A 24,976-nucleotide genomic window follows, 5' to 3' on the forward strand; every position below is an offset into this window, starting at 1 on the left:
CTTACTTGAGTGAAGTTGCGGCTATTCTTCCCACTAAGAGTAAGTCTGAAGTGATAAAAACTTTATGTGACAATCTGAAATGATCTGAACATTTGTGTTTCTTTCAGTGCTCCTTCAGGACTTAGTTTGTCTCATTTTTGTGTCTGTCATTTGAAAATATCATGTTTTGTTCTTTTACTTTGTCCTTCACATTCACTTCAAATGATAAATGAGATGTTAGGTCCCAACCATTATTCTTTAAGTTACTTTCTATAGTAGGAGTTTTCCCAAATACTTTTTTACTCTTGAGTAATTTGTTGGTACTTCTACTTGAACATTATTACTTTGTAGTAAGGTTATTCTTACTTGAGTACACTTTTGCCCTCCCTCTCTCTCTGTGTTGTGTTGATTTGATATTTTAAACATATAAATGTGTATTTGTAGTGACAGACTTCCACCGCACGGGGCGCTCTTCTCCGTGGCCTTTGTTGACATACGTCACTAAAGCGCGACAGAAAATCAGCGCTCGTTTTTTCTTCCTTCGGTTCATCTTTTTCCAAATAAACCTGAAAAATGTGGCCAAACAGAGTCACTTTTCACACTTAAAAGGGTAAGTAGATGTGATTACAATCCAATCGTACATTTAAAGTAGATTTTCTGTCGTTGTGAACTACAATTAATCAAAACAGACTGAAATGTTATGTGATCTGAAAAAAACTGTCCCTTTCTGCAGAGATTTTGTGCAAATAATTCACGTTATTTTATAAAGTCGCTTTGGCAAAGTGTGTATTTTGCTAATTGCATAAGGAAGGCTAAACGTCTAAGGTGAAAAAGCTGAAATCTGTGAGTTTTTTTTTGCTTTGTCTGAGTGTCTCGGTTTTAATTTATGCCTAATCCAACATCACAATAAACGTGTCCATTACACACGTTTGACTCGGCTAAGTTTTGTAGCTCTGATAGTAGAAGAAAAAAGAAACGGAATCACAAACATGACATTATTTACTTTAAATCAGAAACTATTTTGCTGATTGTAAAATGTCTGTGTCCCAGATGAGGACTGATAAATAGATCCACTTTTACTTCCCCCGCTCCTTTTAGCCCTCTTCCTTTTAGCCCTCTTCCTTTTAGCCCTCTTCCTTTTAGCCCTCTTCCTTTTAGAGCTGTTCTCACTCTGTTCCTTCACCATGAGGATTATTTTAAGCTGCATTTTCATTCACTCACGTTTGTTTGAGTTTTCGTGTATTGTTTTTTGTGTTTAAGGCTTAAGTGCTCTTAGGGGGGATTTAAAAACAGGAATTCTATCTCCCCCCTCTGCTCTGAACTTCCTTTACATTTATTCAAGTTCAAACCATTTTTCAACAATAAAAACATGTAAATGAAAATCTGTTGCTTGTGGCAGCGATTCACTGTGAAATCAGTTGTGTAGTTTTGAATAAGAATCATGAGTCAACATTGTGGTTTTACAATGAACAGAATGTAAAATATCTACATGTGTTTCATTTGATAATGATCCAAATCCCTGAGAAAAGCATAAAGTGTTTTCTTTAAACACAATATTGCATAAGATCATAATATTAGGCAGAATTGACTCTCGTGAGTTAGGTCATGTCATTCACACATGTTTGAGTAACTTGTATATACATCTCCAAAGCTCTTAAGTTCTCTGTTCCACCTTGTGATGTCATGTAGTGGTAGTTTTCAAATGAATAGCTACTAGGGGCTTGCAAATATATTGAAATATTCTACCGTTTAATGTGATGATACAGTATCAATATCGTGGGCTACTGTACCGATACATCGCCAAGAGTATTTTTTTATATATTATTTTACACAATTATTTTGTTACAACTACAGTTTTGTTGCTTGTTTAAGTGGAAGGAAACTCATAACTAACATATTTGACTGAGTTTTGATGATTAAAATGTTTGTGTTTCATATGAACTTTGCACAAGAAAGACAAAGACTTTTAGTATCACAGACATGATTTAGCCTTTATTTTTTATTGAACTATATCGAATTGATTTGAAATATATCACATCAAAGCAAAAGTGCACTGTATGCATCTGCAGTACATACAGAACACTGCTTGTATCGTATCATGGCCTGTGTATCGATGTGTGTATCGTATCAACGACTTCTAAATGATACCCAACCCTAATAACTCCCCTTTCTTCTTTATTCAGTAGAGTTTGACAATTCCTATTAATATATTAATATATCATTATTATTATTATTAATAGCATCCAGAACGCATACAAAGCAGACAATGAAGCCTGAATTAAATAAATAAGGAATAAAATCAAACTAAAACCAGTTAAAGGAAGTCCAACTTATAAAAATTTGTTTTAAGAAGTGATTTAAAAGATGATAGTGATGGTGCGAGCCTTATCTCCTCGGGCAGGTCCTTTCAAAGCCGAGGTGCCTGGTCCGGAGCCTGGACTTTGGAACAGCCACAGGGACCTGCCTGAGGATCTGCGGCTGTGGGAGGCTTGTACAGGGTTAAAAGTTCTGAAATGCAACATGGTGCAAGACCTAAACAAGCTTTAAAAGTGAAAAGTAAAATCTTCTTGAATTAAATTCTAAAACACGCAGGCTTCTCAGGAAATAAACATGTAAGAAATAATGAAAATGTTATTAAAAGAGCTGTCTCTTGTCTCCTGCAGTTGTCTCGTGGTGTTCTTCGTGATGAGGATTCTTCTGCAGGGTCCCAGTTACGCCCCGAGCCTCCTCTCCGAGCTCAACCGCCTCCGCCTGTCACGACGCTTGTGTGACGTCCTCCTGCAAGTCGGAAACCGCAAATTCGCCGCTCACCGGGCCATTCTCTCGTGCGCTGGGGCCTATTTCTATAACCTGTTTGCTACCACTGCAGACTCCCCATCCTCTACTACTGCTACTGCCTTCTCACTGGAGTTCATCTCTCCTTCTAATTTTGAAAAAGTGCTCACGTTCATTTACACGGGCGAGATTTTGATAGACCTAATCGATGTAGGTGTACTTTATGAACTAGCTGAAAGATTAGGCATTACTGAATTGGTGAGAGCGTGTCACGCAACATTTCCAGACTTACAAACTTCAAAAAATTGCAAAAATAGTCCAGCGGATTTGATTCCCTCTGGCGTTGTTCCCAATAACGATGCTAACCTCGCTAGTGAATTTCCCTGCTCTTCGGCTGCCTCTTGCTCGTCTCTGTCCTCCTCCGCTCCAACACCTGCTTCATTTTCGCCTCCTTCTCAACCAAGACAAGCCAGGAGCAACTCTGAAACTTCAAACTTGAATTTAAAATCGGAAAATATCCAATCAATCGCAAACTACGGGCAAATTTTAGTAGAATCGGAGCATCAGCAGCTCCCACTAAGCAGCACTGTAGCTGTTCATAATGATAAATCCACATTGTCTCTAGGTTCAGCACTTCAACTCAAAACTGAGCAGGACTTTTCCGTGGAAGACGAGAGGAGAGATGAGCACATTCAGGCCAAAATACAGACAGGAGGCGAGCCGTCTCTGGTCGGGGTGGATGGAGGATTGCAGGTGGTGTCGGTGCAGGGTGGAGAGGTGGACAGAGACAGTAGGCTGTTCGTTCAATCTGTAGAGGGCGCCGGAGGAGGAGGAGGAGAGGAGGGCGAATCTGAGGAGAACAAAAATGGAATCATGGATGAACCGGAGGAGGACGAACAGTGGAGACACCTCGCAGGTAGTGGCACAAATCAGGATGTTAAATTACAATTACTGTGAGGAAAAATGAGCAATTTCATAATCTATTGTTGATATTCTACTGCCAAACAGGACTGGGTTTAACAAAAGATCATGTCCTTGTAATTGCAATACTCTCTTAACGAAAAATTACAATAATAATAAAAATAGGCACACATAATAATTGTTGATTAATATTTTGTCTTGTAACATATTGGGATTTTGTAGATTTGTGTGTCTGACCAAATGTTAATGTTATTTTTTTAAAAGAAGAGCTCTACAACCAATCCTCCAAACTATTAGTTCTTAATCTGCACCACTTGTAGTAGTTTCTTTAACACAGATGTGATCACATATTGGCTTTCGGTGAGTTTTGACGTTGCTACAGTCATGATTCTTTCTCTCTGACAGGAGACATCATTGAACTGAGCGATGATGAAAACTACTTAGAGGAGAAAGATGAAGAGGAGGACGACGACCTGGTCTGCATCGAGAACGGAGTCAATCCCTGTGCACAGGTAAAGGTCAAAGTTCAGTTGGTTCTGATCATGTGATGTCATGAAAGAGTCTGTAGTTTTAAAGTGAGCTGGAGGACAGGTGTGATTCAGGCGAGAATTAGCTGCACAGTATATGATTCAAAATGGTTTATGGTTCATGCCTCTGATTACTGGACCTACAGTCCAAACATTCCATGGTCAGTAATGAACTAATGAAGATTTTTTTGTTGTTGTTTTTTTTTCACTTGAACATTGAAATGATTATAATATGAATAGACCTTAGCATTACTCAATCACAAACATACACTTATTGTAAATTGAAAAAACTGCAGTTCTTAAAATATTGGCAGGTTTGTGGAACCCAGTCCATGACAAAAGTGTTGGCACCATAAACTCTATATGTAAATGTAGCAGCAAAAGTAGCGCTCTAGCTGCCACATTCCAGACAGGAACTTCTCGTGCGGCTCTTCTGGCTCCTTCTGACTCTGGCTCCCATTGACTTACATTGGAATAATATAACTGCTGCTGTGAGCCTCGTCATTTTGGTCTTAAAATGTTCGTCTTAGCTTGCTCTACATGATCCTGGTGCCTTTCTTTTGCTGTTTTGTCCATTAAAACAGCCTATTCCTGGCTCAAGACTAACCGCTGTAACTGTGAGCATCACAAGCTTCATTTGAGTGCAGCGAACGCTGTGACTTCTTTCTACAGTCTATGATTGGCACATGTGTCATTTGTGGCTTATTTTATTTCCTATATGGATTATAATTTTAAAGCATTTTTACCAGGAGTGAATCAGGAAGTCATGCTGGTGTGCTGTCTGCATGTCACTAAAACTCTCAAACTCATCATGGTGAATAATTAGGATGCTCAGAATGTGTAAAGTACATGAAGAAGATCTCTGACTGACTCTAACTTTTTCAAATGAACTGAGTTTGTAAAAATCAAGTGGAGCACCTTAACTCCTTGGTCAGTTCCATCACATTTGAGGGCGATAATGGAAACATTTCCATAGTCATTTCCTTTCTTCTGATCCAGGAGTCAGAGCAGCTCCCCTGTAGGATCTGTGGTCTAAACCTGTCCTTGGACCCGGCTGTGGTCCGGTCTCACGCTGAGTCCCATCTCACCGAGGGGGGGCAGTGCGTCGTGTGCGGAGCCGTGTTTCTGGAGCAGGAGAGCGGACTGAACCACGTACTGTCCCATGTGGGGGTGCAGCTGCACGCCTGTGCCATGTGTCAGGCTCACTTCAGCAGCAGAGCCAAAGTCCTGCGCCACCTCAACCTCTCCTCCTCCTCATACTCCATCCCCCCATCTGCTCTGAGCAACAGCGCCCCCCAGAGCTGCGAGCTGCACTGTGCACAGTGCAACAAGTCTGTCAGCAGAGACTTCAAGGTGAGTGCATCCACTTCTTTATATATTTGTAAGTTTATTTTATTAATAATTCAAAACAAGAAGATGATGTGCTCAATGCAGATCACATCACTCAGAACTGATGGAAGTGAGGCTGCTATTCTGCGCCATCAACCCCTCCAACCCCTCACAGCCCTCACACCCCTCACACCACCGACACCACTCCAACCACTCACTCACACCACTCACACCACTCACACCACCGACACCACCGACACCACCGACACCACCGACACCACTCACACCACTCACACCACTCACACCACTCACACCACTCACACCACTCACACCACTCACACCATTCATACAAGGCAATGTGGGTCAAGTGTCTTGCCTAAAGACACAGTTTCTGCCACTGGTGCCCAGTGTGGCACCTGGTATTCCCAGCAATTTCCCATCCAGGTTCTAATCAGGCCCAACCCTGAGATCTGACGAGATCAGGCTTTGACAATAGGTTTTTTTCCACGTCCTCAGTCAAGACTCTTCTCCCACCCGCCTGTGTGAGTGTGAGTGAATGCTGGAGGTGGTCAGAGCGGCTGACCACCTCCAAATCTGAAGTGAATGAATAAATTGTGAAGTGACTTTGATTGTCTGGAAAATTGCTGTATAAGATGAATGCATTATAATAAGTAAAGCTTTTTCAACGTTGACTATCAGCACAGACTTAACATTTGTGGATTTTCCTTTCGGTTTCATATATTTGTATATTTCTAAACCTCTTCTCGTCCACAGAGCGTGAGGGAGCATGCTCTGGCTCACGTCTCCCTTCAGTCCCTCTCCTGTGGTGTTTGCCCCCTCTCTCTCCCCTCCCTCTGCCCCCTGCTCTGGCACGCCCTGTCGCACCTGTCACTACCCGTCTTCACCTGTCCACACTGCGCCCTGTGCTTCGTGGAGCGCCCCCTCCTGGACAGACACATGAGCGCACACGCAGAGGAGGCCGCAGCCAAAGAGAGGGAGAGATCTCTGCTCAGGGCCTTCGCTTTCAGGTGTGTGCGTGTGTGCGTGTGTGTGTATGTGTGTGTGTGTGTGTGTGTGCGTGTGTGCGTGTGTGTGTGTGAAAGGTGTAACTGGTGTGGACTGCTCGAGCACAGCCAATCAGAGCTGTGCGTTTGGTGCTCGCTTCCAGGTTGATGAGGAAAAAAAATATTGTGTTTGCAAATAAAAGTCTGTATCCCAGTTCTAACTATCTATTACAGCATTGATTTCATATTTATTGCCTTATATATGATCTCATATCTTCAAAAACCTGCATTCTTAAGGCCGCCACACATGACAGGAGAATTCGCCCAATTTTGGCTGCGATTTGCTTCTCCCCGAGTTTGGGGAGGTGTGACCCAACTTTGTGTCTTCATATGCAATTTTGAAACTGTTGCACTCCTCGTGTGTGTGTTTGTGTGTGTGAGACTCTGAGCTGCTCTGTAGCAGCTGCAGCATCTCATCCACATTATCCTTAGCATTTGTTCTCCCCAATAATGACATCTATTCCACAAAACCACGCTGTTCTTTAAAAGTAAAAAGGTGAGTGTAGTTCCTCATGTGTGTGTGTTTCCATCCACACAGTGCACGGATTGAGATGAAGCTGCAGATTCACCATAAGGTCTCTGCTTCCCCGGGACTTTATGTCCAATCTTTTATGCTTTAAAAATCCTGTATCTGAAGTTTTGCACCACATTTCACAAATAATAATAACACAGGAAACAGCTGATGCAAGGTTTGTTTACAGCTTTAGCCTGTGGTCTGCAGTCATATCACACTGAAGTCTTTGCGAGCGGAGATTTAAAATCTCGTAAGATTCTCTTCTTGTCTGTGATGTGCGCTTTTTGCCACAGGTTTAAAAAAAAGTTTAAGACTGAAAAATCCTGTAATGCAGGGGTGTCAAACTCGAGGCCTGGGCAGAATGATATTTTGCGGCCTCCTACATTTATGTCAAAGTTTATTATCAGTGTGGCCTGCAGTTTTTCCTTTTTACATCTTACATTGCAAACTCAACAGTTGTGAACCTGTGAGTCTAGGTGGATCAGTTTGTGCATGTACATGTGCACAGAAGATGCTACTGAAACAACTCACACTTGCTAGTACATGTGCGTCTGTTTGCACCCTGCACCATTTCGCTCCCGCAGCCGTCATATCAAGAGCAAAAAGTATGACAAGCCTTGCCTACAGCACGAGGGAGGTGCTCATTCAGAAGTGAGGGACATTTGGCGGTGATAAGTAATAAAAAAAACATCACTGACAGCCTGTTTGCTCAGTGCAGCCACTTCTCTGGGTGGAATTGGCTGGCAACGCAAAATATTTGAATACTTGAAACCCTATTTTGTTGAACGTCCTTCTTGATGCGGCTCAGCCTCACCCACACTCTAACAACCGTGGGCCCCAAGTAATTTGAGTTAGAGACCCCTGCTGTAGAGTATGACCTGTACTTTTCCTCTTTGCTTGTGTGGAGATGGTTATATTTAATACAAATCTTCCACCAGAAAAAGTAGTTGTAAACCTCCCCACCAGTAAACCTGCATAGATCACCTTTAAGACACATGCTACTAAAATGCAGATGTGTTTGAATTGGCGAAAAACCAGCCCACCACTCATCTGTAAATCTATAAATGGGTTCAGTCAAATGGTAATGGAGGGAAACAGGGGCAGATTTTTGACATTCAAATGTGTCTAATTCAGAAACTAGAGGGACTATTGAAATAAGTAAAGTATCAGAATGTAGGAAAGAGTTACACTCCAACAGGGTCAAGTTAAACCTGTGATATTCTTTCAAGTTGTTAACAAAAAATTTAAAAACTCATGTCGGTAACGGAGGGAATGAAATATGCAGCACTTTTTGGGCAATAAATCCAAACAGTGATAACTCTTGGTTCTCACTTACCATATCCTTAACAAACTGGTTTGAATATTTGCTTCATATAGTTTTCTACCATATGGTACAAGATTAGGTTGAAAAACCTCTTACTTTTTGAGTCATGAGATTTTTTTATTAAGAAAGGTCATGGTAACGGAGGGAAAAGTAACGGAGGGAAAATTGTGCAAACAAGTAGAAGGTGCAGGATTTTACATCATTTGTCGCTTTTTTCTTTCAGATACTTTAATATTACTTCAAAATGAAAGGAAACTATTTCTGTAAAATGTCAGTTCTTCCAAGCAAATTTGTATCATTTTAAATAAATATTTTTTTTTAAATCCTGTACCTTCATCAACAGTTCAAAGATGGAATAACACAAGATATGATGAAATACATCCATTTATTGACATGATTTGCAGGTCTTTGTAATTTGGGAAATAATTTTTGTTCCATGTTTCATACATGGTCTGTTTAAAACATATGGAACTTTAGAACCAAAAAATGGTACAGAAAAAAGGTCAACAGTTTCATAAACTAGAGTACATATGTATCTGTTCAATACATTTTTATATCAGATGCATTCACTTGAATTTTCGGCCTTGCTGTTTACTTCTGCTTGACCAGGCCCAAATGTAAAATTATTTCATTCAGTTTCAAAACATTTCAGATTTTTTTTTATTTTTTCGTTCCAGGTCCAATGGGAGCTTGTCCAGTGGATCTGAGGAGCTGCGTTGTCCGTTTTGCCCTCAAACATTCCGCTCCTCTTCATCTTTCCACTCCCACCTCAACACCCACTCCACAGACCCCCCGTCTTCCAGCGTGGGTACTGCAGGCTTACTGGGCAAACGCAAGTCTGACTCCAGTCCCAACGGCCCCGCACCTTCTCTGTCCTCTCTACGCGATATCGGAGAGCTGTTTAAAATGAGCAACACTAACTTCAATTACAGCGCCCCCAACAAAACCTTACCCGGGCTTCCACTCGGACTTGGTTCTAGCATGTCTTTTGGTTCTGCTCCTGGACAGGACGCGGCAGATTTCGGGGCAGCAAAAGCGAAGTGGTACCGCTGTCGATATTGTGGTAAATCTTTCGCGCATTCTGGAGAGTTCACGTATCATTTGCGAATCCACACGGGGGAGAAGCCGTACCAGTGTAAAGTGTGTTTGCGTTTTTTCCGAGGCCGATCGACGATGATTTGTCATTTGAAAACGCACGCCGGGGCCCTCATGTATCGCTGTACTATCTGTGGACTGTTTTTCTCCACACTTAAAATGGTTTCTTCTCACATGGAGTTACACAAAGACCACCTCCCTCCAGATTTCAACATCGAACAGACTTTTATGTACAACGACCATTCCAAGGAACCGCTGCCCCCTGCTGACACATGAAGAGCAGCGTAATGGATTTAGGACGATGTACTGTTTTGGCGTGAAGGTGCTGTACCTGATTTTTGTTGTGTGAAAAGCAAAACTAGTTCATTTGAAAAAGTTTGCAGTGGTCCAGTTCTTTTTTACTTACCTTCTGCATCCAGAGCATCCTCGTTATTCACTGTGATGACTTTATGAGCACGTTTCACAACTTTTCACACGTGGAGTCACTCTATGGCGGAGTGAGCGACCTTTACAAAACCAAAATTCCAGAGAGCTACTTACTTTTGTGGTCGCAGGAAATAAAGTTTACATAAGAGCCATGGCAAGACTTGAGGTACAGTTAGATGAAACATAAAACATGAACCATTATTTATTTTATCTATAGTTTATTTTATATATTTATGAGAGTGCACAAAGTCAGGCATCAAAATGATAGATTTACAATGATAACAGGCATTTAATTCATCAAATTTGAGTTTTTCACGACAATACTCGTATTTCAGAAAGCTCCCGAGCTCCAGGTTGGACACCCCTGCTCTCTGCCGTCACAGTAATAACAACAGCTAACATACTAACAGCGTGACTGGCCTTACTTCCTGGTTCGCAGATGATAAAAACACTTTATAATTGCATGCAGACTGGACACAATGGATTTATTTGGACCTCAAGAGCTGCTTATATAAAATACAGTATCTGTAGTGGGACAAGACATTTCTGACTTAATTATTTGTAAAAAGTCTGGTACAGCCCCCTTTAACGTCGCAGGGCAGTTTTTAACTTTAAGCAGAAGAGCCCCAAAGCTTTGTAAAAATCCATACAATAAATGAGTTAAATTGACTTCAAAATATGTAAATTCATTTGGACAAGTTTAGGTTTCTTTATATATTGGACTCACATAATTAGTTTTGTTGACATTTCACTTAGTATAAGATAACTAATTGAGATTTATGAGATTTTCTGTTAATTTATGCGAATTGCAAAATCACAGGAGAGTTGTTTAAAATGAGCAGCTCTAGCTTCTATTACAACTCACCCAACCAAACTTGACCTGACTTCCCTATGAGATTTTCTGCACATTTTATCATAGGGCCTCAAAAAGCTAAAACCTGCCCTGGATCTCCCAGTGTCAAATGTTGATGTTTCTTCTTATTTGAAGTATATTAAGAAAACCAAGACTGTGACACAATGAACTAGTATTTTTCAACTTGTCTGATTTGAAGTTGTCTTTAAATAAGATATTGTTTATATAATAGTGGTACAATAATAGAGATAGACCGATATATATGGCCAATATTTGGACTTTCCACCTTAGATCTGTAGACTGTTATGTAGTTTTGGCTGAGCAGCTGATTAAAGAGGACACACTATGCTTTATTAGAACATGAAATGTGACGGATAACTGCACAAAACATGACTGCACAACTCTCTTAAAGGTTTGTGGTAAAACAGGGCCGTGGGTGAGGTTGGACTTAACTTAAAGGACAGAATCTTGGGAAAATAATCAAAACCCACCCTATAGATCCCACGACATCACCTGTCCTCAGACGTGCTCTCCTGTCCGGCGGTGGTGCTGTGCAGGAGGTGCAGGGAGTCCTCCAGGACGGACAAGAACTTGTTTAGGGCCCTCTCCTCAGCCACAGATGTGACTGAGTCAAGCGCTGTAGACAGTGTGAAAACTCAAGAAAGAAAACAAAATGGACTGAAACTACATATTTTCAGGAGCTGTTTAGGTGTTTAATTTTCAACAAAAAGGTCAGAGTGAGAGGGAGCGAGAGCTTAGGACTACTTGTTTTTTGAGAGGGACTTGTTTAAAAGCACAAATCATCTCATCTGTTCTAGTGCAGTCAACTTTCTCCAAATTCAAAAAGTTTATTGTTAAATTTCCATATGAACATATGAAAAATTTAAATTATGTTCTCACTCTCAATCTTCTAAATTAAACAATAATAAAATAAAAGGAAAAGTCTAAAGTTCTTCTTTAGGGAGACACAGATTCCTGGCTGCCTGGATGAAATTGTTAGTGAATCTGGTGATGCGGAAATGTTCTGGTGATGCTAGAGGTTCCTGGCACCAGTGATCTTCGTGTCTGTGTTGACTCTGCGGGGCTGCAGGGCTCTCCTGTCGTGGTCAGTGCAGCTTCAGCCCCACACAGTGATGCAGCTGAAAGGATGCTCTCAGTGGTTCCTCTGTAGAATGTGTTCATGAGTTTCCACAGGAAGTAGGGGTGCTGCTCGACTTTCTTCACTTGTGATGCAGTGTTGGTCCAGGAGAGCTCCTCACTGATCTAGTTTAGTGCTGCTCACTTTCTCCACAGCAGCATCGTTGATGGTCAGTGGCGAGTGTTGGTTGTGGCCTGTCTGGAAGTCGACAACCATCTCCTTACTCTTGCTGATGTTCAGCTGGAGGTTGTTTTGTCTGCACCATGTGGTCAGAAGGTCGACCTCTTTCCTGTAGTGAGTCTCGTCGCCTTTGGTGATGAGACCCACCACAGTTGTGTTGTTCATGAACTTCACAAGGTGGTTGGTGCTGTAGGTTGTTGTGCAGTCATGTGTCATCAGGGTGAAGAGCAGAGCACGCAGGTTTCTCGTCAGATTGTGTGAAAACAAAACTCAGAATAAAGCTTCTGACAGTAGTGCCTTCGGTTACCTTCACACCTCCAGGGAATATTAATGATATCAGTTGAAAAGTACCAATATATTGTCCCCAAAATATCGGCAGAGCTTATCGGCCATGAAAAACCCTGTATCGGTGGATCTCTAGTTTATATTCTATTATAATTCCATGTGAAATCATAACTTGAACTTTTTAACTTTGAACTTTTCATAAGAAGTGCTTCTCGTGGACCGTAAACTGTTCCGTACATTTAGACCAATAGAATGTAGTTAGTCTTACTCTATAATCTGTACAATACTGTTCAGACTCTTTATCGTTGTGTGTCAGTGTCGCCACTTGGGGACGCTGTTTTCTGTCTTTAATAACAGGAGGAGGAGTTGGTTGGTTGTTGACTGAAATCTGTTACCTCTATTTAATGATTACCACATTGAAACTGTAAAGTAGCACCGTTGTAGCATAGAACTTTTATATTTAATTTTTAACACAATCTTGTTTTGGACACATTTTTGTAACAGACTTTTATTTATTTTATTTACAAAGACTGTAAGCTTTAAATGATATGTGCTTTTTGAGGGCTCACAATCAGAATATGAGGCGACATCCACATTGTGCACAAACCTTTCTGATCCTAAAAGTTAAAACAATAAAGGTGCACTGTGTAAGTTCTGGTGGGACTTCTGCTACATGCTGGTCTGCACAGAGATGTTATTGCTTTGCTAGGAACGTTCCATAATATGGCATTAATTGTATCTGTTGTTTATTTATTCAATTACAGGTGTTTTATTTTATTTATTTGGGGCGACGGTAGTTCAGTTGGTTGCAGGTCGACATAAACATCATTGGTTGAGCAGTCAGATCCACTGACCCACAGGTTGGTGGTGTGATTCCAGCTCCCACAGATGAATGCTGTCGTTGTGTCCTTGAGCCAGACTTAACCCCCCTTGCCCCTCGTGTCTGTGTATGAGTGAGTGTGTGAATGTGTGAGTGGTTCCTTGGTGTAAACCTTAATGCCATACTGTGGAGCATTCCTGGCAAAGATGGAGAAAATATCTATATGTGTCTATGATTATTTTGACAGGTATTTGGTATTTGATCAAACTGAATATGTCTGAAAGTGTCTCTCGTACTCTGATTCCCAGCCCTTGTGTGATTTGTTTGTATTTTGTATTACTACAGTATGATATAAAACTTCAGACAATGATTAAAGTGTTGTGCCTTTACAAATATTTGCTCTGTTATTCTTTTTTGCTGTTTCTCTTTCAAACTTCAGCATCATATCAACAACAAAATCCAACACTTGACACAATTTTTATTTATTCATACGTAAGTAATGAAATACTGCAGCTACTTCAAATCTGGTCAAATATGTATGTAAATAAACATGGACAAAATAGTTGGTTCTCTCTGGCAATGAAAGAAAAATCAACAATTATCACTGAAATAACTTGAAACTGATAAAAGCAATAATGAATAAAAAAAATACTGAAAATTGTCCAATGAAAATCAAACATTGTTTTTCACCTGTGGTTCAACAGAATCAATTAAAAAAAACAAAATAATGAAACTGTCCTGGACAAAATGATGTTTCCCTTAACTTAATATTTTGTTACACAACCTTTTGAGACAAACTCTGCAAACAAATGATTTCTGTAACTGTCAATGAGACTTCTGCTCTGGTCAACTGGTATTTTGACCCACTCCACGTGAGCAAACTGTTCTTGTTGTCTCAGGTTTGAAGGTTCCTTCTCCAGACGCATGTTTCAGCTCATTTCACAGATGTTCAGTAGAAGTGAGATCTGGGCTCACAGAAGAACATTCCAGAACAGTCCAGTGTTTTGTTCTTAGTCATTCTTATGTGTTTTTATCTGTGTGTTTTTATGGGTCATTATCCTGTTGGAAGAACCATGACCTACGACTGAGACAAAGCTTTCTGACAACACATTTTGTTCCAAAATATCTTAATAGTTTTGAGATTTCATTGTACCTTGCACAGATTCAAGACGCCCTGTGGCAGACGCAGCAAAACAGCCCCAGAACAAAACCAAACCTCCTCCATGTTTCACAGTGGGGACAGAGTTCTTTTCTTGGTCTGCTTCATTTTTGCATCTGTGAACATAGAGCTGATGTGTCTTGCCAAAGAGCTTCAGTTTTGTCTCATCTGTCCAAAGAACATTCACCCAGAAGCTTTGTGGTTTGTCAATCTGCACTGAGACAAATTCCAGTCTCATTTTTTTATGATTTGCTCTCAGCAGTGGTGTCCTCACATGAAGTCCACGTTGGCTCAAACACTGATGGATGGTGTGATCTGACACTGATGTACTTTGTCCTTCAAGTTCACATTTCATTTGTTTGGAGGTTGTTCTGGGCTCTTTGGTTCCATTCGTATGATCCATCTCTTTGTCATCATTTTCCTCTTGCAGTCATGTTCAGGGAGGTTGGCTTCAGTCTTGTGAACCTTAAACTTGTGAAGAACATGTGTAACTGTAATCACAGGAACATCAAGCTGCTTGGAGATGATCTTATTGTCTTTATCTTTAACCTGCTTGTCTCTCATGTTCTTTCTAGTCTCCTGACACAGTTCTCTTCTTCTCTTTCTCTGGTCCATGTTCAGTGTTGTGTCCATCATGTCTCCAAACAGCACAATGACACATGTCGCCCTTTAAACAGACAGACTGACTGAAGACAAGTTTGAAGAACCTGTGATGCAAATTAGAGACACACTGAAGTTTAACATGTCCCTATTGTCCAATTATTTACAATCTTTTCTAGAGGAACATCATTTTTGTCCAGGTCAGTTTCATTAGTTTGTTTTTTAATTATTCTGTTGAACAACAATTCAAAAACAGTGTCTGATTTTCATTGGTTATTTTTCAGGAGTTTTTTATTTATTATTGCTTTTCTCAGTTTTAAGTTATTTCACTGACCATTGTTGATTTTTCTTTCATTACCAGAGGGGTACCAACAATTTTGTCCATGTCTGTACAGATAAGTTTAAAGCCATACTGTGGAACATTTTCAGGGATGATGTCAACTTGAATTTATTCTAACTCCTGTATTTATTTTTACAGTGTAAAAATCTTCTCCAAACACACAAAGCTCCTGTCTCATCAGAACTCCATGATGATTGAGCAGATTCTGGTAAAGTACCGTTGTGCACGTGTTTCCGGGGGCTACGACCTCTGACCTCCGCTTGGCCCCAGCCTCTTCCTGGTATTGTTTAGTTGGGGTCGTCTTTCCTCTGTCCCCTTTGGCCTGTCCTGACGCTGCACTGATACAAATGTAATAAAGATAAGACGTGTTCATGGCCAGCAAAGGAAAGCACTCTGGAAGTACACACACAAGCTGTATTGAAACTAGATACTCATGTGAGCAGGTATCCATACTAAAACACATGAAGCTGCCCTGAATGTTTTTAGAATGATGCAGAGCTGGATCAGAACAGAAGACACATAGACTAGTAAACACACATGGAGCAACATGAACCTACTGCACCACTGACAACTACACCCATGTTAGAAAGTACTACCATTTAATAGTGAAAATCACATTTAATTGTGTCAAGAGTGTTTTTTTTTTTTATTATCATGGTTCTGTATGAGTATGGAGTGTATTTCTCAGTAGGGACAATATTGCAGTTTGCTTTACTGTGACACTCACAAGTCAAAACTTCTTAAATCAAATTTGATTGAATAAATGTAATTTAATATTTTTTACATTTTCAGTGTTGTTTTTTGTTTTTTAATATTCACATTAAAAGACCCATATGAGGCTATTTCCTGATCTCTGTTCTAATGTAGTTTCCTCATCACACACAGACCTGGAGTTTAGTCTGAGTTTTTCAAACTGAAAACACTTCAATTCACCTGGTGATGTCATGTGGCAATACAGGAAGTGTTCCAACTCCATACACCTTCTCTAAAATCATGTGGATAATTTCAGCCCTGGAATTACCAATCTTTACTGAAGTAAAGGTAAAAGGAGCTGTTCACAGGAAAACTAATGGTTCATGACATCACAAGGTGGAACAGAGCATTGGAAATGTTTACAGAGTATAAACGATTACTCAAGCATGTGTGAATGAAACAAAACACAACTCCAGGTCTGTTTTTGGTGAGGTAACATTGCAAAAAGCTCACAAAAGTCCAGTTTGTTTAATATATTATAACTTCTAGAAAATAACTTTTGACAGTGTTGACAAGATACAATTATTCATTTTGCTTTACAGTAATTTGAACTAATTAAAACTAATTAGAGTTGCATTATTTCAAGTGCATTTTCCTTACTTTGGTGCCAGATATTTTGATTCAAAAAGGCATAAAAATGATACATTGAGACCCCTCAGAAAATCTCAAAACTGAAAACCAAATCATCTCAATCCAAGATTTTGAATTTGAAATCATTTGAACTCACTGTCCTAAAGCAGCAATCAACTCCCAGAATATTGCAAAACTATGTGACATTTTTATTTCTTCATATGAACAGAAATAAAACAGTAAATGGCATAAGTTTGAATACACAGCTCTTATCAGTCACAAGACATCCCTTTGTTTATTGGTGGTGTGCCAGTCTTCCTCTGAAGCCGTCCTGAGGGAGGTCAGCATCCAGGAAACTCAAATGTGAAATATTTCCGACTTCAGCTTCGGCCCAGATACAAAAAACAGGAAGACTTAGAATTATGGCAGGAAAGAGTTACCGTGGAGTTACATAAAAGAATACGCATCAGGAGTTCTCGTGTTTTGAGATGATGGCAGGTCAAGGTCAGGTTAAAGGTGCACTATGGAAATGGTGTTTCTCGTGCAGGTGGGAGGAGCCTCTCAGTGGACATGTACAGACATGAAAACAGCCAAAACATGTGTGACATAAGCTCTGCTATCAGACATTAGCGCGTTTGCAAATATTCTGGTGCAGACTCAAGCCCCGCCCACCTGTTCTTCCACTTCTGCAGCCCTCCCACCACGAGTGCAGACGTGTGTGTGAGGCCAGAAAACTGGGACGCTGCAATATTGTGTTAGCCAAAATAATATTCACAAGTGAACAAAAGTGCAGTGGTTTAGAATTTAGCATCTTAAAATCTTAACAAAAATTCTATGATGTTATTGCTTTACCTAGAACGTGCGAACGTATCGTCTCCATGGAGACAAGAATCATCTCCATGTCATGGATTGGGACACATACAAAAGATACAAGATCATTGAAATCAGGAAGCGGGGCCCACGGACCATCAACTGAGACAAGGGGGCGTTCACCTCAGCTCACACATGGGACTCACTTCTCCAGACACCACCGTGCAGAGAGTGTGGTCAGTCTAACAGATCTGCCAGATCCATCACACTGACGTCACCTGAACACGTCGGCAGTGACACCTGTGACCAAAGTGAAGTGCTGCCGCCGAAACATGTCCAGGAAATAAGCTATTGAGCTTTTGACAATTGTCACAGAAGAAAACACAACATTGTTATATATTAATCAAAATTCATTTTCAAAATATAAAGCAGATGATGCTACCAGGCCCAGTTCCAGGTCAGATCTATGCAGAGGCGACCACACTCACAGTAAGACGTTTTTAAAGTGATTTCCTGAGCAATAAAAACACCTGTAATAGAATAAGTGCAAGACAGACTTTCAAACAGAATGGAAATGGCTCACTTTGGAACATTTCCTGCTGATACTTTGCAGTAACTTCACACTGGGGGGTTCTGCATGTGTGTTTATGGTGGCATGTTCAGTATTTTCCATGGTGACACAATGCTCGTTGGCAAACTCTGTCCAAACATTTTTAAATTTGTCTGATCAATCAAGAAAAATTACAAAATGTATTTAAAGGTCCTAAATTATACAAAATGTGTTCTGGTGATTTTAAAGCCGTGTTATAATGTTGTTACCTCATTAGCACGAGGGGGCAATGATCCAAATGATTCTAGTGAAGGTGTATAGAGTTTAAAAACACAGTGGAGCACTTCCTGTATTACCACATGACATCACAAGGTGGAAGCGTTTTCTATCTGAGAGAAGAACTCAGCCTAAATCTGCAGGGTTTGTGTGTTAAACGGGTGAATGAGGTTCTTTTACACGTTTCATTGAAACCAGAAGCTCTTAGTTGGGCTTGTTTTTCATTGGTGTGAAACCTTCAGTCACACTCGGATCTGCATTAAACCACTAAATCACTGAGACTGCCTCTTTTTTGAGCTCTTGGACCGCTTGACCAAATGCCAAACTCTGATACAGTAGGTCCAAACAAAATGTGAGGATACCAATTATTTCATTTCCTGTTTGTGGTGAGTGAAGAAGACATGAGGCAAACCTCGAACCGAGGCAAAATGTGGCCCAAGTAACAGTGGATCGATCAAAGGAACCAGAACTGATTTAATGAGCCATTCACAGGTTCAGTGTAGCGGCCGTGTGGACTTAGACCTGCACAGCTTCATCTTTGAGACAAGCATCTGTTACTGGCAGGATCAACCAGGTCGCCCTGTGTGAACACTGGGTCAGCGGGCCCCCGGTTTGTGAGTCAGAGATTTCCGGGGCAGGGAGAATCTTAGGCAGGATTCAAGAAATGTAAGGTTCATAGAAAAATTAGGGACTGGCCTGTGCCGTCCATACCCCGAGGGGGGGCTCCATGAGAAGGCCACTGAGTGAGACAGTGTGTTTCAGCCTCACTTTTGGTTGGTTTGCAGGTGTGAAAGGACCACACTGGAGTCTATGATACAGAAGAACTATTTTACTGCCTGGTGCAAACCAAATAATCAAACTCGCGGTCTGAAAGCACCCTGAGACAAAACACAACTCCAGGTATGTTTGTAATGAGGAAACAACTTTATAACAGATCAGAGAATGGCATAATATGTGTCCTTTAAACACATTTTCAGGAGCTTGTGATCAGTACGAGAATTGACTGGGCAAAAAGGTGAGTGTGACTAAGTGAAAAATTCTTTAACAAGCCTGTGACTGTAATGTGACTGCAAAGGAGCTCACCTGTTGTAGCTCCAACTAAACCAGCTCTTTCTGGTCAGATCAAAACAAAAGATCAGATTAAAATCTAACTTCAGTCACAGAGCCTCAGACAGAGCAGTGCCTCCAGTTAGCGTTGCCCCCCCAGAGAATGTTGATGACATCAGTTGCAAAGTATGGATACATTTATGAGCCCACATCGGACTGGCTGGTGCTGGCGTTGCTGATCTTGCGCTGCTTCCCTCCCTCGGTTCCTCCTCCTCCTCCGTTGGGCTGCGTCCCTCCTCCCATCTGTCCTTCCACATTCCCTTCTTTGGGGATGTAGCTCACCACTCTGCTGATGAGATTACTGCGAAAACTCTTGCTCAGGAAGTTGTAGAGAATGGGATTGGCCACACAGTGTAACAGAGAAAAGGTCTGGACGATGCTGTAGGTGAAATACATGACTTCGACGGTGTTACAGCTGAACAGAAACGGGTTGATGTCATCAATCATGAGTAAAAACAGGATTAGATGGAACGGAAACCAACACACAACAAAAACCACAGAGTAAACGTGCACCAGCCACACATCTCTCTTGTCCTGGACGTCTGGAGCGTTGCGTACTGCCTTGGCCAGGAGATAATTACACGTTATGATGATCGTTCCAGGAATCAGAAATTGAAAAACTAGAGAAACTATCGTCGTAGAAACAAACCACTCCATAAAGTTCTGTTCAGGAAGCATGTAGCATCCCGGGTCGTCCCACTCCAGAAGATCTACGTGCACGTTCTCCAAAAGTGCGAGGAAGAAGGAAAAGAGCCAGACCGCCGCGCACAGCCACCAACGCCGTCGTCTGTTCACCGGGAATATGGAAGGGAACGTGGGCTTGCTTAGTGACAGGTAGCGCTCTAGAGTCATTAGTGCCAAGAAAAAAGAGCTACTGTACAAGTTGACTGAGTAGACAAGACTGGTGACTTTACAGAGGAAGCGGCCCCACAGCCACACTTGGTTGATGGTCACTTCCAGCATGTAGAACGGGAGGATGAGGATAACCATCAGGTCGGACATGCTGACGTTGAGCAGGCAGAAGAGCACGCCGTTAGCGGAGTGACGTCTGCGCCAGTTGACCCAGAGCACGAGCAGGTTCTCCAGGAGGCCCGCGATGAAGATGAAGAGATAGAGGAGGAAGAGGGCGACGCGGCGGTTGTCCGTGTTCAGTTCAATGGTGCACTCGTACACGAACCAGGGCGTGCCATTGTAGTAGTCCAGAGAGTGGTTGTGCTCTTGAGACTCAATCATGCTGAGAAAAGACACAGAAAAACAAGCATCAGCGTCAGTGAAATCTACTGACGTCCCTCTGGGGGGGCTCTACATGTATCTCTAGCACTGGAATGTTAGGAGTTACCATGGTGACACAATGCACACATTAGCAAACACTGTCAAAAAAGTTTGTTCATCTGAAAACTCAAGAAAAAATACAAAATGGATTTAAAGAGCACATTTTCAGGAGCCTGTGGTCAGTGTGAGTGTCATGGTTCTGTTCAGGAGTTTGATTTTACACTTAAAGGTGAGAGTGACTGACTGAAAAACAAGCTCCACTCTAGACTGGAAACACGTCACCTCCACTTTTATAAACAAGGAAGTACATTTGTACAGACAAGTTTTTTTTTTTAAGATGAAATCAAACATCAGCACCTGAAGAATGATCTGGAACTCTTTGCTCACTCAGTGGGGATAATAGCGAGAAAAGAGGCTTTATGTCTTTTCAGTGAGTTTAAATTAGAGCTTTGAAATTGCCCCTTTTATATGTGAATGTTTTCATTCACTTGTTTTTTTATGCATTTATTTTATTTTCATGTGAACAGTTTACTTTTATAAGGTGCCGTTTTTGTATGTATCTGAAAATCTGCAATAAAAAAAAAAAGTCAAGCGGATTCTGCCATCTTGGCCCCAGCTGATCCCACCAGTTTGAACAGAGCCGTAGATCCCACTAGGTAAAAATCGTATTAATTTAACTCGGTGGGACAGTTCACGTGGACAGTGAAGTTCATCATTGTCACCTCCTAATCCACAGGTACAAGAGCGTTTGAGGAAAAACCAGGGGGGGATATTTGATAAGATTTGAAGCAACATCAGTGGAGTTGAATTAATCACTATGAGGTCCTCGTCCCACTAGATATGAAAATAATTTAGCAAATTTGAGTCAAAATATATGAGCCAACAATTTCTAGAACATAAAAACATTTTACAAACTCCACTCGCCCGTACGTCTGTGGCCAGAGCCCCTGGTGAAGAACTGTTGGTTTATGAGCCTGTGACAGTATTATTATGTAAGACTGACTTATTTACCTGCACAAATCAGCTCACCTGTTGTAGTTCTAGATAAGCCACTTCTTTCAGGTGGATTGTGTTAAATAAATTGTAAATATGACTTCACCTGTCTTGGTAACAAATGTTGGAGCACGATATATCGCTACAGAGAAATACTTATTCCCTTATATCCTTATTCCCCTGTCCCAACAGTTTGATCAAAAACAAATGATTTGTCCCAATTTTATACAAGACATGTCCCTGTTTCTGACCAATCTGACCCTGCCAACACTAAAGGAGGATTACACTGTCATATGTTTAGCTAAAACACAGAAAACTGTGCTTGAAAATGACCATAACTCTAAAAAATGCAGTCAGTTGCACCGACAGACGTTCCCATGACTATGAGTTGAGTGGACAGGGTTACGCTCTTTTCACCATTTTATTTACACCAACCATCCCAACCCGGGTTTGTCCCAGTTTTTAGTCTTGAAAATCATCCTACACCAAGGGTGGGCAATTCTTTTTTTTTCCATTGGGCCACATGAGAAACAGAAAATATTGTGGAGCCAAAATGCTTAACTCAATTCTGCATCATATGAATTGTATTTCTTGATAAAAAGCAGTAAATCAGATTGTTCTGATGAGCTTCTCAGACTGGGAAAGTTTATGTTATGACTAAGCAATGAAAAAATGAGGCTGCTGAACAAAAAATGTCTAAAAATAAAAGCAATGGAGCTTTAGTCCATGCATGAGGTCAAATGATAAAATACTGTATATTTATTTTGTCATTTCAAATGAGCTTAAAGGGGCTGATCAGTCGACCAAAGGGCCGTATGTGGCCCTGGAACTGGACAATGCCCAGGTCTGTCCTACACTATTGAAAAGAAATTTTACACATGCACACGCACACAGACACACAAACTGAGCCCCAAAATATATAATTCCAGCTTTCATATACTGCATGATAAGTTGATATAGTGATTGTGTTGAAAGGTCTGTATTTGACTTATGACAAAAAACCCACACCAAGTCCACACTGAGCTGTGATTGGTGGAAATCAAAGCAGAGTTCATAATGACAGATATTCTGATTGTACAAATGAAAATATCTTGGTGGCAGTAGTTTCTGCTGCAAAGGTGCAAACAGATACAAAGTGTGTTCTCAAAGTACAGAAATCACACAGGTCAAAGGTCAGAGGTCGAGTGAACAAGAACCACCCTCAGAGAAATCTCCTCTCCACAGTGGCCCACACACACATGAAAGCAGCGTACAACTATCGAAACCAGATCAAGTATCAAACAGTTCAAAATCCACACACCAGCAGTGAAACGTTTCCACCCACCTTCTCTTTCAGTGTTTTTGTGTTAAGAAATGTTCAATAAAAATAAAGATTTTGGATTCAGATTCCTCAAAGCAGCCACCCTAACACTAGTATCGAGACTAAATATTGATAACTACTCAGAAAGTATCGATACTAAAAAGGTCCCAGTGACAGGACAGAAACGAACAACTGTAGAACGATCTTGAGCTGTATCAGAACAAGTGTTTTTCATTATCATTGTGGCATTAGAATGAGTGTTAAGTATCAAGTCTCTTCCTTAGTATTGTACTATACTAAAGTGTTTTATGGCTATGTCTATTTTGAAGAATCTGAAATATAAAAACATGTCTGGAGTTATTCCAAAGGTTATGGAGTGTGTTCAGTGTTCAGTGTCTTATCTTCTCCTTGCTTTAAACATTCACTGTGAGAGAGAGAATAATGCAGCTCTGTGGGGCTGTAGGCTGGCTGAGCCTCACTGCAGCTTTCTGTGTTTCAGGACAGAGGATCTGAGTCTGGTCACGCCCATCTTCACCCCACCTAAATCAACTCTGCTTTAGTTAATTGCAAAAATGCTTGGTTTGTGGAAATCATCACTTCACTTCAAACAAAATCAGGTTTTTCCAATTCTGCAGCAGTCATTTTCAGATGTGTTGTAAAAGCAGCTCTCTGGTCTGTGTAAGAGAATTTAAGTCATTTATCCTCCACATACATCTCTCAGTTTAACATTGACTCACAGGAGCTATAGTAACACCAGGATCTTCCCCTGGCAGACCATTGGCCCATCATTATTTAAATTATGGCATATTTCTGTATAACCAGTGTCTACTGGCCTTTATATTCTCACCACAGTTGCTTTATAAAACTCCTCCTTTGGAAGCACTCAGAGATCACACTATGTTCACTTTTGAAATCATACTATGTTGACTTTTCAAGTTCCCCTGGGCCTGTATTATTGATGGTAAATAAACTTCTCCTGCTTAAGACATGTTTTTACCATCCTTTCTTGGACAAGCTGAAAACTTCTACAATAGTCTGAGTTGTGAAAAGTGCTTTTAAACTCATCATGGTGAATAATTAAGATCCTCAAAAAGCAGAAGGTAAATGAGGAAGAGCTGCAAACTGTTTCAAATGAATTTGTTCTGTTTTCCACATGCATAAAACGGTCTTTAAATCAGGGATGACACCTTTAATTGTCCAGATAAACGTGACTTGATTTAAGGTCCCATTTCACAAAATGTACTTTTGTTCACACGTTTGAGTAACTCTTTACTCTTTAGGAAAGTCCTGTTTTCCCCTTGTTTCAGTCCTGGTTTAGTCCTGGTTTGGACCTGCTGTACTTCTAGTCGAGTCACAGTAGAGGAACTACAGTAACTAGTTGTTTCTTGGGGTCAGAAAACTACAACACCTGCACCTGTACCTGCACCTCTATCTGTGGACTTGTACCTGTGTGTTTGGACTCACCTTGTCTCTGAGGCGTTGCTGAAGATGGGGTTTGGTTCTTGAGCTCTGACAGAAGCAGAGGAGGATCAGAGAAGAGCCTTTTTCAGCTGAGGGTCCAAGACTCTGAGTGAAAGAGCCCTCCCAAGCAGTACCAACACAGTAATGACAGGACATCCTCACACACACACACACACACACACACACACACACACACACACACACACACACACACACACACACACACACACACACACACACACACACACACACACACACACACACACACACACACACACACACACACACACACACACACACACACACACACACACTCACACACACTCACACACACACACACACACACACACACACACACACACACACACACACACACACACACACACACACACACACACACACACACACACACACACACACACACAGGGGATGGGGGGAGAGGGACAAATAGAGAGAAAGAGAGGGAGTGAGAGAAAGAGGAGAGGGAAGAGGCTTTGACTTTGAACAATACTTTTTTATTTTAGTCCTACAGAATAACATGGCATACAGTTGTTG

The 24,976-nt window shown here is 41.0% G+C and overlaps 2 protein-coding genes across 2 annotated transcripts; one reads left to right on the plus strand and one right to left on the minus strand.

Annotated features, from left to right (window-relative positions):
* The first annotated feature begins 467 nt into the window (after positions 1-467).
* LOC110175817 (zinc finger and BTB domain-containing protein 39) lies at positions 468-13,617 on the plus strand. Its single transcript, XM_020942030.2, has 6 exons — positions 468-589; positions 2,643-3,670; positions 4,081-4,187; positions 5,202-5,555; positions 6,306-6,559; positions 9,111-13,617. The coding sequence occupies exons 2-6, from the start codon at positions 2,665-2,667 to the stop codon at positions 9,802-9,804; spliced, it is 2,415 nt and encodes an 804-aa protein (XP_020797689.2). The 5' UTR covers positions 468-589; positions 2,643-2,664; the 3' UTR covers positions 9,805-13,617.
* Positions 13,618-16,904: 3,287 nt separating this feature from the next.
* Positions 16,905-24,591, minus strand: gpr182 (G protein-coupled receptor 182). The gene is made up of 2 exons (XM_020942035.2): positions 24,425-24,591; positions 16,905-20,629 (listed from the first exon to the last, which is right to left on the minus strand). Exon 2 carries the CDS (start codon positions 20,626-20,628, stop codon positions 19,534-19,536), a length of 1,095 nt encoding a protein of 364 aa, XP_020797694.1. The 5' UTR covers position 20,629; positions 24,425-24,591; the 3' UTR covers positions 16,905-19,533.
* Between the last annotated feature and the right edge of the window lie 385 nt (positions 24,592-24,976).

This window comes from Boleophthalmus pectinirostris, unplaced genomic scaffold (genome assembly GCF_026225935.1).
Source record: "Boleophthalmus pectinirostris isolate CB_2022bp ecotype Guang Dong unplaced genomic scaffold, ASM2622593v1 HiC_scaffold_8, whole genome shotgun sequence".
In the NCBI taxonomy this organism is placed as follows: Eukaryota; Metazoa; Chordata; class Actinopteri; order Gobiiformes; family Gobiidae; genus Boleophthalmus; species Boleophthalmus pectinirostris.

What these genes read in the sequence shown, in the direction of transcription:
- LOC110175817 (XM_020942030.2), top strand. Translation starts at nt 2,665, where the DNA reads ATGAGGATTCTTCTGCAGGGTCCCAGTTACGCCCCGAGCCTCCTCTCC. An exon ending in ACAGTGGAGACACCTCGCAG is followed by an intron (nt 3,671 to 4,080) that starts GTAGTGGCACAA and finishes TCTCTCTGACAG; the next exon opens with GAGACATCATTGAACTGAGC. An exon ending in CTCAGGGCCTTCGCTTTCAG is followed by an intron (nt 6,560 to 9,110) that starts GTGTGTGCGTGT and finishes TTTTCGTTCCAG; the next exon opens with GTCCAATGGGAGCTTGTCCA.
- gpr182 (XM_020942035.2), bottom strand. Translation starts at nt 20,628, where the DNA reads ATGATTGAGTCTCAAGAGCACAACCACTCTCTGGACTACTACAATGGC.